Here is a 14,016-nt window from a genome sequence, read left to right as displayed (position 1 = left end):
GGATTGGGAAACTTAAAAAAAACCAACAGAAGGCAACTAAAAAGTCTTTAACAAGGTAAATATGAAAGTAAGCTAGGTAATAATATTAAAGAGGATACCAAAAGATTCTTCAGATCCATACAGTGTAAAAGAGAGGTGAAGGTGGATATTGGACTCCTGGTAAATGACCTTGGAGAGGTAGTGGTGGGGGACAATGAAATGGCGCACCAACTGAATAAGTATTTTGCATCATTCTTCACTTGCACTATAATGGAAGTTCCAGAGGTTAGGGGTTATGACACTTGTGAAGTTACCATTACTAGAGAGAAGGTGCTTAGGAAACTGAAAGGTATGAAGGTTGATAAGTCATCTGGACCAGATGGTGTACACCTCAGGGTTCTGAAGGAGGCTGCTGAAGAGATTGTGGAGCCATTATTAATGATCTTTCAAGTATCACTAGATTCTGGATTGGTTCTGGAAGACCTAAAAATTTCAAATGTAATTCCACTCTTCAAGAGGGGAGAGAGACAGAAGAAAGGAAACTATAGGCCAATTAGCCTGACCTCACTGATTGGGAAGATGTTGGAGTCGATTATTAAGTATGAGATCTCAGGGTACTTGGAGGCACATTATAAAATAGGACATAGTCAGCATGGTTTCCTCAAGGGAAAATTTTGCCTGACAAATTTGTTGGAATTCTTTGAAGAAATAATAAGCAGGATCAACAAAGGAGAGTTGGTTGATGTTGTGTACTTGGATTTTCAGAAGGTCTTTGACAAGGTGCAACAAATGAGACTGCTTAACAAGATTTGAACCCATGGTATCACAGGAAAGATTCTAGCATAGCTAAAGCAGTGGCTGATTGGCAAGAGGCAAAACATGGGAATAAAGGGAGACTTTTCTAGTTGCCTGCTGGTGACTAGTGGTGTTCCACAGGGGTCTGTGTTGGGACTGATTCTTTATATATAATATGTCAATGATTTGGATGATGAAATTGATGGATATGAAGATAGATGGAGGGGCAGGTAGTTTTGAGGAAGTAGAGAGGCTACAGAAGGACTTAGACAGATTAAGAGAATGGGCAAAGAAATGGCAGATGGAATAGTGTCAGGAAGTGTATGGTCATGCACTTTGGCAAAAGAAATTAAAGAGTTGACTATTTTCTAAATGGAGAGAAAATACAAAAAGCTGAGGTGCAAAGGAACTCATGAAGAGCATGTGAGAGAGCCTAAGACCGGAGGACACAGCCTCAGAATAGAACGGTGTCCTTTTAAAATGGAGATGAGAAGGGATTTCTTTAGCCAGTAGTGAATCTGTGGAATTCTTTACCACAAGGAGTTGTGGAGGCCAAGTCTTTATGTATAGTTAAGGCAGAGGCTGATAGAAGCTTGATTGGTCAGGGCATTAAGGGATAAAGGGGGAAGGCAGGAGACTGGGGCTGAGAGGAAAATTGGATCAGCCATGATGAAATAGCGGAGCAGACTCGATGGGCCAAATGGCCTAATTCTGCTCCTGTATCTTATGGTCTTATGGCATGTTCCAGATTCTGCTCTATTGATTGTCATACTTGACCATCACTCCTCTCCCTTCTATCCCTCTTTCCAAGGCACGGTTTTCATTGTTTTCTCAATCTTGCTGCTGGCTGAGCTTCTCTCTAGCAGCCAGTGCCATATACTATATAGCTATTTGGCCTACCTTGCCTGTACCATTCTTCCAAAATGCCTCACTGTCCTGCTCTTTCCGACATCTGATATTACCTTTTTGGAAGTTATTATCAAATCTGCATCCATCATCCTTTGAGATAATAAACTAATTACAGAAAGTGAAAAAATAATTCTCATCTTCCCTGACACCTTTTGGTAATTATTTCTTCTATCATCTTCACTTACATATTTTCCTGCCATCGGGAATAGCTTCTTATATGTTGTCTATCATTCTTTTAAATCAATTTTCCTTCATATCTTGAAGGTGGTATTCTAATTAGTATTTCATTCCCTGATATAGACTTGTTTTAAAATTCTGCTCTCTTTTATTCTGGAGCTTGCTTGCTCAATTGCCATAGTCTTAATCATAATGGGAATGAGAACTCACTGGAGGATGAGCATAGATTGAGCCAAAGCAGGCATAAACAGAGATTTTATGGATCTATAAGTCAAATTTGTGAAAACCTAAGTCTTTTCCATACAAAGTCATAAAGTTAATATATGGGAATCAAACAATTGAAAAAGTAGGAGACGTGCACAGAGATGAGAACATGAAATGTACCTAAAAGGGAGAAACATTCTTGAGAAATAAGTTAACAGCAGAAAGATCAAATCATGTAATAGGAATAATGGGAGAATTGGACAGAGCATTGAAAGAAGACAAGAGTGGAAGGCAATGAGGAGGGGAAGGCTGATTGTAAAATGTCATAGAAATTCCAAGAGAGAGACTAATATTTTCTATACTTTGGTCTGCATAACCAGAAGAGATCCACTGAACTGGTAAAAAATGGAGAAGAACTGAAGATACTAATTAAATAATTAGTATCTGCTTATTTGGCAACAACTTAACCAGAAACATTTAAAGACCAACAACTGAGTATAATTAATTGTATTGTTGCATTGCAGATTCAACACTTAAGAAGTAATTTTCCCAGTAACACTGGCAGTAGGGAACCTCATTTGTCTTGAGTACCTCTTTATTCAAACCAGCACACTTAAACAATCACATTGTCGGTCAATTATGAATAGTGTTATTTAAATAAATTTAAGTCTTATCAAAGGGGTAGAAATATTTCATACAGAAAAGAGCCAAAAATTCATTCTTGGTTAGACTACAAATTACATGGAATAGCAGTGCCAATGCCTTCACAATACATTCCACTGAAATCAATGCAATAGATTTTGCAGAAGAGCTCAACACTTTGAAGCTACTATACAGTACATTAAGCACTACAGACTGGGGAAGGAACTTTGAATCAATTATGTTTCCATGTGGCAGACACTATGATTGGAAGCCATAAACATGTCACCAATAAATCTAACAGAGTTCAAGAAAAACACATTTATCCATGGAGTGGTTTGAATGTAGAATTCCTAACCACAAGGGTTTGTTGGAATAAAGAGCATAGATAAATTAGGGAGAAATTTGATTAAGGTCTGAGGGGAAATGGATTTGGTGATGGTGTTACTGGAGTGGGATTGGAGGAGGCACATGCGGAGCACAAAAGATGGAATAGACCAGTCGGCGTTGTCTCTGTGCATTGATGTTCTAAGTTTGCGGCTTAGACACAGTATTAGGACAAATTTAAAGTATTTACCTGAACTAAATACCATCAACATGGAATTTTTAATAGCCCATTGCTTTCTAACAATCTTTGAACACTTCATGGACTGATTAATCCACTTTTGGACAATGAAGCATTTATCTAATTTGGACTTACTTATCAGTATCTTACTGATACATTTTGAAGATATATTTACAACAGGTGTTAGGCAGTAGGCCCTGACTTTCCTGAACATGGGGTAGGTGGAAGACTCAAGAGTTATTGGTGGAGGGGAGAGATAAAGGAATCCCACATCTAATCCATCTACACTGAAAGTTGGACCAGGATCTCGTGAGGTTAAAGAAAAAAAGGCTTCATAAGTTCACACGAGTGAAGCTGCAGATGCTGGAAGTAAATAAAAAACACAAAATGCTGGCAGAACTCAGCAGGCCAGACAGCATCTATGAGAGGAGGTAGTGACGACTTCATAAGTTCCCTAGGTCTAAAAGGAATTTTTTTTTTTTAATTTCTGAACACTTCCAACTACAGTATGTTTATCAGGCCTTGGCATACAGCAGGGGTTCCCAAACTTTTTTATGCCATGAACCCCTCCCAATAACTAAAGGGTCTGTGCAACCTCAGGTAAGGAAACACTGGCATACAGGTTCCAGTAAGGAGCCTTGCAGTCAAAGAGTTTCTGGACTACTTTCTAAGTGTTAACAGAGTAAGCTCCTGTGTTTCAAGGAAATAATTTTTATGCAGACACAAAAAAAAAAACACTACCTTAAGAAAGGCTTCCTTCTGCTCCAGATGCTTGCTTATCAGTGGTGTGACATGGTCGGTTTCAGCATTTGGGCCCAGTTTATCTTGGCCTCTACACCAGTCTTCATCTCTCCGGTACTCCTGTTCTAGACTCTCCAGAACACTACACACCTAAGAACAGGGAACAACCATAAACATGAGTGGGCAATTAATGATTCACTTCTTATGAATGTGCCTTAGCTCAACAGCAGTACTTCAGCATCTAAATCGTAAAATCAAGTGTTCTGAGTCTAATTTGACAACATGAGCATTAACCTTAACCGACACTAGGATACATGTAGAAAGGAGATCAAAAGTGCTACTTATCAGTTGAGATATTTCCCATCTAAGATCAAAATAAATGATTTGTTGGCATCATTGAAAAAAATAACTGATCTCCAAGTACCTTGGCTTACGTTTATCTCTGTTGGAATGTGATGGGCCAACTAAAAGAAGTGGTAAAAAATGACTGGATTTAGTGAAGATTACATGCTTTAGTGCTAAAAATTCATATTAGGGATGGAATGCCAATTTCAATTAAAAATTATGCAGATAGCAGCCAAAAATACAAATATGAACAGTTATCGAATAGAACCTGTTCACATGTAATGTTCATCAAAACTTTAAGGACATTGAAATCAGCCATTGGGCTTGAGACGATCTGGTTTTGCACCTTTGTAAATTGTCCAAGGGAAAATGATAGATGAACGTTTATGTTAATTGCCCCACATTAAAACTTCCAAGATGAGATCAAGGAAGGAATTAAGTCGCCATCCTGTCACTTAAAGCAGATTTAAAGACATTTTTTTGCCATTTGTTGTCTAGTTAAAGACATTTGTTTTGTCAATCAATAGATGGAGTGTTTGTATATTCAAGGCACTGTTCCTTGCTGCAGTGATTAAAGAGATATCTTGGGTTTTCATGCTCAAAAACTGTCAGATCATCCACACGTTTTGCATGGTCTGAAAGCTTTTGAGTACAAAACCTCTGACACTCAATATTTTGTCAATTGGAAGGTATGCTTCCAATGTAAATATGTAATTCTTCAAAACTGCTTGCCTACACCCAGAATGTTGAAGTAACTGTGTAATTATAACCATTGAAACTGTTATTGATCTGCTGTAATTATCTGCAATAAACCTTGATGTATCTTTGACTTTTGAAATATTCCTCTAGAATGCCTGCCTGATATAATGAATAAAAATCCTTTCTATCTACAGCTCTACTCTCTGTTTGAATCATTCAAAGTCACAACAACTATAACAATGCATTTTACTTATTGAAGATGCTCATTCTATTGATTATAGCCATGATGTCTTTTTTGACACTAGTCCAAATTGGGGCTTATCTAAATGGAACTGCTTTATTATTGTCACATGTACTGAAGTACAAGGAAAAACTTGTCTTGCATACTGTTCGTAAAGATCAATTCATTGCACAGGACATTGGGACAGTCCAAGGAAAAACAACAAGAGTGCAGCATAAAGTTCAGAATTATGGGCAAAATTATGGTAGTTAACATTTAGTGTATGCTTTACAGTGCCAACAATGTGGGTTCAATGCCCACTGTTGTCTTAGAAGGATTTTGTACATTCTCCCCAAGACCGTGTGGGTGCTCCAGTTTCCTCTCATATGCCAAAGACATACGATGCAATAAGTTGTGGTCACGCTACGTTGGCACTGGATTCATAGCGACACTTGTGGGCTGTCCACTGTATGTCAACAGATTGTGTTGGACACTGATGCAAGCTTTTTGTTCCAATGTACAGGTGACAAATAAAGCTCATCTTTCTATTTATGTTTAATCTCTTTTCACGAAATTCTAACCTAATTGATAAATACAAAAGGACAAATTATACCCAATCTTATTTATTTTTATCTTTACACTTTATCCCATTGTAAAACACTTTAAACTACATTGTTTGTATGAAAAGTGCTCTATAAACAAGTAATTATTATTATTAATCTAAAGCTAAGTATAATATACATTTGAGAGTAAATGAATCGTTAAATTAAGGTTTATGCTTGCATATTACAGCTTCAATACCATTAAAGTCAACAAAAAAAAGTTAAATATTGCAGTTATGAAACTTCTACCTGTTCAGATGTCTTATAGAAAGCCACAGATGCATTGACAAGTTTCAGTCTGTCTTCCATCTTTAACATTAGCTGTTGCCAGTGTAGTGCTACTTTCTCAGCACATTCCCTGATGGCGTCCGAGTCATAGTGGCCAGCTTGTAGCATGGTCTCGGCCTTCTGCTGTACCTGAAGAGCACTTTGGTGGGTTTTCTGCAAAGAAGTGGCATGAAAGAGGGACTGTGTGTAGGGAGGACAGAGAGGTTTGTATAGAAGTGCCAGGCAGATGGTGAAAGGGATTAGGTGGGAGTAATGAGATGTGGGAAAGTTGAACATTTTTAAAGACTTGTTAATTTCAAAACACAACAATAATAGAGGGACAACAATATTTTATGGGCATAGTAAAATTTGCATTTTCAGTATTATGGGCTTAATTTTACCATGATGCCTTGAAATAGGAATGATAATTTGATCATGTGTTTTTCTCTGAAGAATAACAACAGTTGCAATTTAAAATATTTCATTCATAGTTCAGTTCTGCCGAAGATCAGTTCACTGCTTCTGAGACACTGTGACAAAATTGCACCAGGGACCCAAAGCAGTTCTTTTCCATTTTTTGCACTTGCTTACCTCTGGTGAGCATAAACTCACAGCATGAAAATACCATGGAGCTAAATGCAATTTTGTACTGCAATAAATACTTTGCAGATGTTACAATCAAAACTAGCAGAATAACACAGTTTATCTGTACACATGAAAGTCATTTGATAAGCATTTGTGAAGCAATTGAGAACCTTAGAAACCTTTTACCTACATTGTAAGTATTGCCTCGTTGATTTAGAAGCCTGCCAATTTAGTTGAATTTCACAACATTTAGGCAAACGACAGTGGAGGAACTTCAAAGCAAATATGTTTCCAGATGGTAGAAGGCAAAAGCAGAAGCCATAAATACATCAGCAATAAATCCAGTAGGGAATTCAGGATAAATGTCCTTCCTCGGGGAACAGTTAGGGTGTAGAAATAACTATTTCAAACCACAGTTAAAGGGAATAGCAGAAACAATTATCCATATCAGCCAATTATTTCATGTGAACTCAGTTTCAACATTCAAAAGAAGTTTGGATGGGCACATGTATGGTAAGGGCATGGAGGGCTATGGTCCCAGTGCAGGTTGATTGGAGTAGGCAGTTTAAATAGGTCAGTGTTAACTAGATGGGCTGAAGGGCCTGTTTCTGTGCTGTACTTTTCTACGACTCTATTTAGGAAGGGTTGCAAGAGAGAAGTAAAGAGAGAGATTAAAGTTCTATTTATCTAACACACACAAAATGCTGGAGGAACTCAGCAGGCCAGGCAGCAATTACGGAAAAGAGTATAGTCAAGATTTCTGGCTAAGACCCTTCATCAGGACTGGAGAAAAAAAAGATGACGAGCCAGAGTTAGAAGATGGGGGTGTTGAGGAAGAAACACAAGGTGATAGGTGAAACTGAGGGGGACAAGGGGTAAAGTAAAGAGCTGGGAATGTGATTGGTGAAAGAGATACAGGGCTGGAGAAGAGGGAATCTGATAGGAGAGGACAGAGGCCATGGAAGAAAGAAAAGGGGGAGGAGCACCAGAGAGGGAGGAGATGGGCAGGTAAGGAGATAAGGTGAGAGAGGAAAAAGGGAATACAGAATGGTGAAGGAGTGGGAGGTGGGTGGGGGGCATTCCCGGAAGTTCGAGAAATTGATGTTTATGCTATTAGGTTGGAGGCTACCCAGATAGAATATAAGGTGCTGCTCCTCCAGCCTGAGTGTGGCCCTATTGTGAGAGTAGAGGAGGCCATGAACTGACATGTCAGAATGTGAATGGGATGTGGAATTAAAATGGGTGGCCTCTGGGAGATCCCGCTTTTTCTGGCGGATGTTGCATGGGTGTTTGGCAAAGTGGCCTTCCAATCTACTGTGGGTCTTGCCAATAGATAGGAGTCCAAACCGCGAGCACTGAATACACCCCAACAGACTCATGGATGAAGTGTCACCTCACCGGGAAGCACTGTCTGGGGTCCTGAATGGTAGTGAGGGAGGAGGTGTAGCACTTGTTCAGCAGAAAGCAGAAAGTGAGGGGAGGGAAAGATGTTCTCAGTGGTCATATTCCGTTGGAGATGGTGGAAGTTACGCAGAATTATGTGCTGAACATGGAGGTTGTCAGGTATTAGGTGAGGACGAGTGGAACCCTAGCCCTGGTGGTTCTGACGGAAAAGGAAGGGAAGTCCCTTTCTTTGAAGAAGGAGGACATCTCTTTCATTCTAGAATGAAAAGCCTCATACTGAGAGAAGATGCAGTGGAGTTGGAGGAACTGAGAGACTGGAATGGCATTTTGACAAGTATCAAGATGGGAAGAAGTATAGTCCAGGTTGCTGTGAGAGTCACTATGACATCAGTAGATAAGCTACTGCAGATTCCAGCATCTGCAGATTTTCTCCTGTTTGTGATCTTATGTTATGTTAATACCACTAGTTCCTAGAAAGTGTAACATGAAGTGATTTTTTAAAAATTAAATTTAATGAAAAAAAAACAAACATAATTGAAATTCAGGGCCAACATACTGCACAAAATTTACTTTCATTTTGTCCAAGGTCGTTCCTATATCTAATGTGGCAATTCAAGAAAATTCCTGGAGCTGCAGTCTTACACAGAGAAAGAGTCAGTCATAGTACTGAGGGCTTGTTTGAGCACACCCTTGGTTTGTGGTGAGAACTTGACCCAGCTAGGACCACCCTGATTTCCTGGCCCACAAATGCTAATCCTGTCCTCAGATGCCAACTCTACGGCTGCATTCTGATCCAAATCCAGAAGCTAACCCTTGTTACTAAGCATCACCAACCCAATCACTCTTCCTATCCCAGGTGGCTAATGCCACATCTTCAGGCTTCTTTCCCCAGAAGTTGAGGCAGCAGAGTAACGTGGTGGTTAGCATAGAACTTAACAGTACCAGTGAACCAGGTTCAATTCCAGCCACTGCCTGTAAGAAACATAAAAAGGTAGAAAGTCTACAGTACAATACAGGCCCTTCGACCCACAAAGCTGTGCCAAACATTTCCTTACCTTAGAAATTACCTAGAGTTACCCATAACTCTTTATTTTTCTAGGTTCCATGTATCTATCCAGGAGTCTCTTAAAAGACCCTATCGTATCTGCCTCCACCACCTTTGCAATCAGCACTCTCTACGTAAAAAACTTATCCCTGACATCTCCACTGTTCTACTTGCAAGCACCTTAAAACTGTGCCCTCTCGTGCTAGCCATTTCAGCCCTGGGAAAAAGCCTCTGACTATCCACACGATCAATACCTCTCATCATCTTATACACCTCTATCAGGTTACCTCTCATCCTCTGTCACTCCAAAGAGAAAAGGCCAAGTTCACTCAACCTATTCTCATAAGGCATGCTCCCCAATCCAGGCAACATCCTCATAAATCTCCTCTGCACCCTTTCTATGGTTTCCATATCCTTCCTATAGAGAGGCAACCAGAACTGAGCACAGTACTCCAAGTGGGGTCTGACCAGGGTCCTATATAACCTCAACGTTAACTCTCCGCTCCTAAACTCAATCCCATGATTAATGAAGGCAACTTCCCCATATGCCTTCTTAACCACAGAGTCAACCTGTGCAGTAGCTTTGAGTGTCCTATGGGCTCGGACCCCAATATCCCTCTGATCTTCCACACTGCCATTAATACTACGTCCTGTCAGGTGTTTGTACATTCCTTCTGTGATCGCAGGATTTTTTCTAGGTGTTCCAGTTTCCCCCCACAGTCCAAAGACATCCTGGCTGGTAGGTTAATTGGTTATTGTAAATTGTCCTGTGATTAGGCTAGGATTAAATTGGGGGATTTCTGGCTGGTATGGCTTGAGGGGTTGGAAGGCCTATTCTGTGCAGTATCGCAATAAATTAAAAAAAATCCCTGCACCCATGTTCAGTTCCAGGTGAACCTAAATCCCTTCATCAGTTTTGCAATGGTAGACCATATGAAGGAAAGATTTCAGTGTGCAGAATGCTTTGGACCTCAAGCACAAAGCAGAGAGCACTCGATCAAAACATTTCTTTGCTCATTGCAAAGTGAGAGCTAAACGGGCAGCGAATATCTAGGATGAGCATTTGTTGCAGAGAGCCTGAACACATGGACTATTAAGAATTAAGCAGAAAGAATTAGCACAAATTTGAAGAAAGAATGTAAACATGCCACTGAGACAGGCCATTACACTCTTCCACTTTGTTTCAACATCCAGAAAATCATCTCTGGGTAGTATCTTGTCATCTAGAATGCCTGAGGCCCATAATCCTCAATTCTTAACAATGAAAAAATGAAAGCTACACTACACTATGAATCTAGTTAGTTCTATGTAGTTACAATTGTGATTGATGTTACCACAGCAAAGATGCCCTGTAATACAAATCATTTTGCTCAGCACCATTTTTTCTGTACCCTTCATTATATCAATGAAGAAAGAGGTTTAAAAGCAGTGTATTTGTGTAGCATGATTTAACTTCAGAGAAATAAAGCAGTACTAGGCATTGTCGGGGATGTCGGGGACGTGAAATTTCCAACATGAAATTCAATTTGAACTGGATATAAAACTTCAGCAAAACTTTTGTGCTTTTGCAAAAACTGGGCTTTTGAATTATTGATGTCAAAAAAAAACATTTGCTGAAAATTTGTTTCATAAGTGTTTAAGAGCAGTATGTAAGGAGTGTGATACTTACACTGATCATTATGTGTAAATATATTAGTACATATTGTGCAGTGATTCCATCAGAAATTCATGGGAGGGGAGAATGATTACTTTCTTACATGGATCAGGATATGTGTTTATTAACTGGCATCTCATTTTATGAGTTAAAGAAACTCAACTTACTTTGACCTTGAGCTGCTCCTTCTGCAGCACCAGTACTTCACCAAATGTGTGTTACAAAATCCCCTTTAGATATGCAAATGGAATCATACTAAAGTTACAGGAAAATTTTTGCAGTGGATCAAAAAGAGTTCTGAGGAAATGACCTGCGTCTTCACAATACTTGTTGAAGGAATTTTTTTGGATCATTCTTACATCCAAGCCAACTACTGAAGTTCACTTGAAAAGAAAAGTGAGACTTCATTTTCACAATTCAAAGCAAGGAGAAGTGGCATGAAATATCAGAAATAGTTCTGGTCTTGATTGCTGCTTCCCATTGAATATTGCCAACAAATCTTCTGATTGCACAGAACAAAATAGAAACCTCACAATTCAGCTTCAATTCAAAAGTGTGTATTACCTCTATGGCAAGCTGAAATTGCTCATGTTCTCGTTGAAGCTGTTCTGCTTCTGAAAGTGAGCTAGCATTAACAAGGCTAGCATTGAGCATGGATTCCCCATTTCGAATCCAGCCTAATACCTGCAGGGGAAAGAAAGCAAATGGAAGCTCAATATGACTTCAACATAAAGCAGTTTCAGTACAGAATATTCTTTGATTTCTCTTTACACTGATTAAGAAACTGTTGCCAGGAATACAAAGACCTAAGATGCAGTGTTATGTATAATCCAGGAAATGCAGTCAATGCACTGTAATCAATAACAATCCTTTAGGGGATCACTGATGTATGCTTCAGTCACTCTTTTGACAAAAAGAAAAAAGATTAAAGCTGCAGGATTGTCAGGATTACTATTTGTCCAAAACAACTACATTGATTTCCAGTACTGCTACATTATCATTACAGAGTGATTCATTGCATGTTATGTTAGAACGAGCTACATGTCTAAAGAAAAGTAATGCCCATAGTTCATAACTTATCCCTGTTATAAGAGTATTAATAATAAATTACTAGCCAATTGTGAACATGGATTACACTAACATTTTATGGAATCAAAATCATTCTTAATGCACGGTTATCAGAAAGGAGTATCAATTTCTTTTGTGACGATATGTATAATAATATTCATTTGGAAATCGAGGTGTTTGGAAAAGGAAGGCTGATGGTTCCATAAGCCATTTCAGTCACACCTGTCACTCTTCAGCCCACGGCCGAAACCCTGAGAAATCTGATTCTACAAGACAGATCATAGGCAAGGATATTTTATTTAACCATCTCAGCCACTTAAAAATTACTTTCCATTAAACCACACTCAACTGTTCTACCAGAAAGTCACACAGATATAAGAAACTTGAAGGTTTAGTTCACATAACAAAACTGGTCAATTACTGTACATCACTCAGTTTAAGAGAAAAACTATTTAGGCAGAAAGTGATCTACGTAGTATTGAACAATTTATACACAGTTATGTCACAGAGCTCAACGTAATTACCTGAATAAATCATTTGTGTTTTATACGTAACCTGGAGCTTTGATAAATTTAATACAAAGCAGGTGCATCTAATATGTGAGTAAAATTAGTTGGGAATTTTTTTTCCAAGATGAACCATTGTAGTTACCCCTTTGAAGCAAGTAAAAAAAAAATTGTTTATGGGTTGGTTAATGAGCATTTCTGACAAAGATCATAAAAAACTGTAGGGTTAATTGCATATGTTTTTAACTTCTCCCTGCTTCAAACTATGGCTCTCATGTGCTTTAAGAACACCACTATCTTCACAGTCTAAGAAAAACAAGGTAACATGCCTTAATGACCATTGCCCAGTGGCTCAGACACCACCATCATGAACTGCCCTAATTTCAGCCTCCCAGAAAATGTCAACTCATTGCAATATGCCTACTGCTGAAACGGGAATACAGCAGACACCATCTCCCTCAGCCTACACTCATCTCTGAAGCATCTGGACTGTGAAGACACCCATGTCAGACCATTTTTTACTGACTACAGCTCTACTTTCTTTACTATATTTCCAAGCAAACCCATCACCAAATTTTTCATCAAGGGAGTCAATGCCTCCCTCTGCAACTAGACGGACAACTTCCTGATCAACAGACCACAGTCAGTAAGGATAGCCAGCAATGCTTCCACCATGACTATTTTAAACATTGGTGCTTAAAATGCTTGCATGCTCAGCTTACTATTCTACTCGATGTACACTCATAGCCATGTGGCCATGTCTGAAATAACAATGGGACAGAATACTGGAAGGAGACAGAGGGATTAGTGACATGGCGTCATGACAACAACCTTTCCTTCAACGGCTTCAGGAAGGGGGTGTGGTTGAGAGCTTCAGTGAACATCACCAATAGTTTGTTCTGATTCATCCATGTAGATGTCATGATCAAGAAAGCTGTCCAAACCCTCTAATTCTTCAGGCGGGGCCAAAGAAATTTGACATCTCTCCATCAAATCTCACGAATTTTTACTGGTGTACAGAGAAAGCATCCTATCTAGATCCAGCACAGAGTGTACCGGCAACTGCTCTGCAGGTGACCTCGAGAAACTGTGGATGCAGCTCAGCACATCACAGGCACCAGCCTCCCTTCCATGGACTATCTGTACTACTCACTGCGTCAGTAAGTAGCCAATGCAATCAAGTTCCCATTCCACTCCGTAAATTCTCTCTTCTCTCCTCTCCCATTATGCAGAAGGCACAAAAGGCTGAAACCATGAAACATGAGGTTCAAGGACAACTTCTACTCTATTGTTATAAGACTTATTTTATAGGCCCCTAGTCCAATAAAATGGACTCTTGACCTCACAATCCCCCTCATAATGATTTTGCACCTAATTGTCCACCTGCACCACACTTTCTCTGTCGCTGTTGCAACTTATTCTGCATTCTGCACTTGAGGTACTCAATACCTAAGGTAGGGACATGCTTGGTACAACTTCGTGGGCCGAAGGGCCTGTATTGTGCTGTAGGTTTTCTATGTTGCTATGTTTCTAATACCTGTTCTACCTCAATGCACTAAGTAATGATTTGATCTGTATGAATAGTACACAAGGCAAGTTTTTCACTGTAGCC

General features: G+C 39.3%; 1 protein-coding gene across 1 annotated transcript in view; it reads right to left on the bottom strand.

Annotated features, from left to right (window-relative positions):
* kalrna (kalirin RhoGEF kinase a) overlaps positions 1–14,016 on the bottom strand; it is a 705,069-nt gene that overhangs the window by 296,358 nt on the left and 394,695 nt on the right. Inside the window, exons 16-18 of the mRNA XM_059966562.1 lie at positions 11,395–11,514; positions 6,125–6,343; positions 4,010–4,159 (exon numbers count right to left, since the gene is read on the bottom strand). Of these exons, the coding sequence (XP_059822545.1) occupies positions 4,010–4,159; positions 6,125–6,343; positions 11,395–11,514 (489 nt within the window). The remainder of the gene's footprint in view (positions 1–4,009; positions 4,160–6,124; positions 6,344–11,394; positions 11,515–14,016) is intronic.

This window comes from Hypanus sabinus, chromosome 4 (genome assembly GCF_030144855.1).
Source record: "Hypanus sabinus isolate sHypSab1 chromosome 4, sHypSab1.hap1, whole genome shotgun sequence".
NCBI lineage: Eukaryota > Metazoa > Chordata > Chondrichthyes > Myliobatiformes > Dasyatidae > Hypanus > Hypanus sabinus.
The sequence above is the reverse complement of the archived record's forward strand: the minus strand, read 5'-3'. Positions and strand labels throughout refer to the sequence as shown.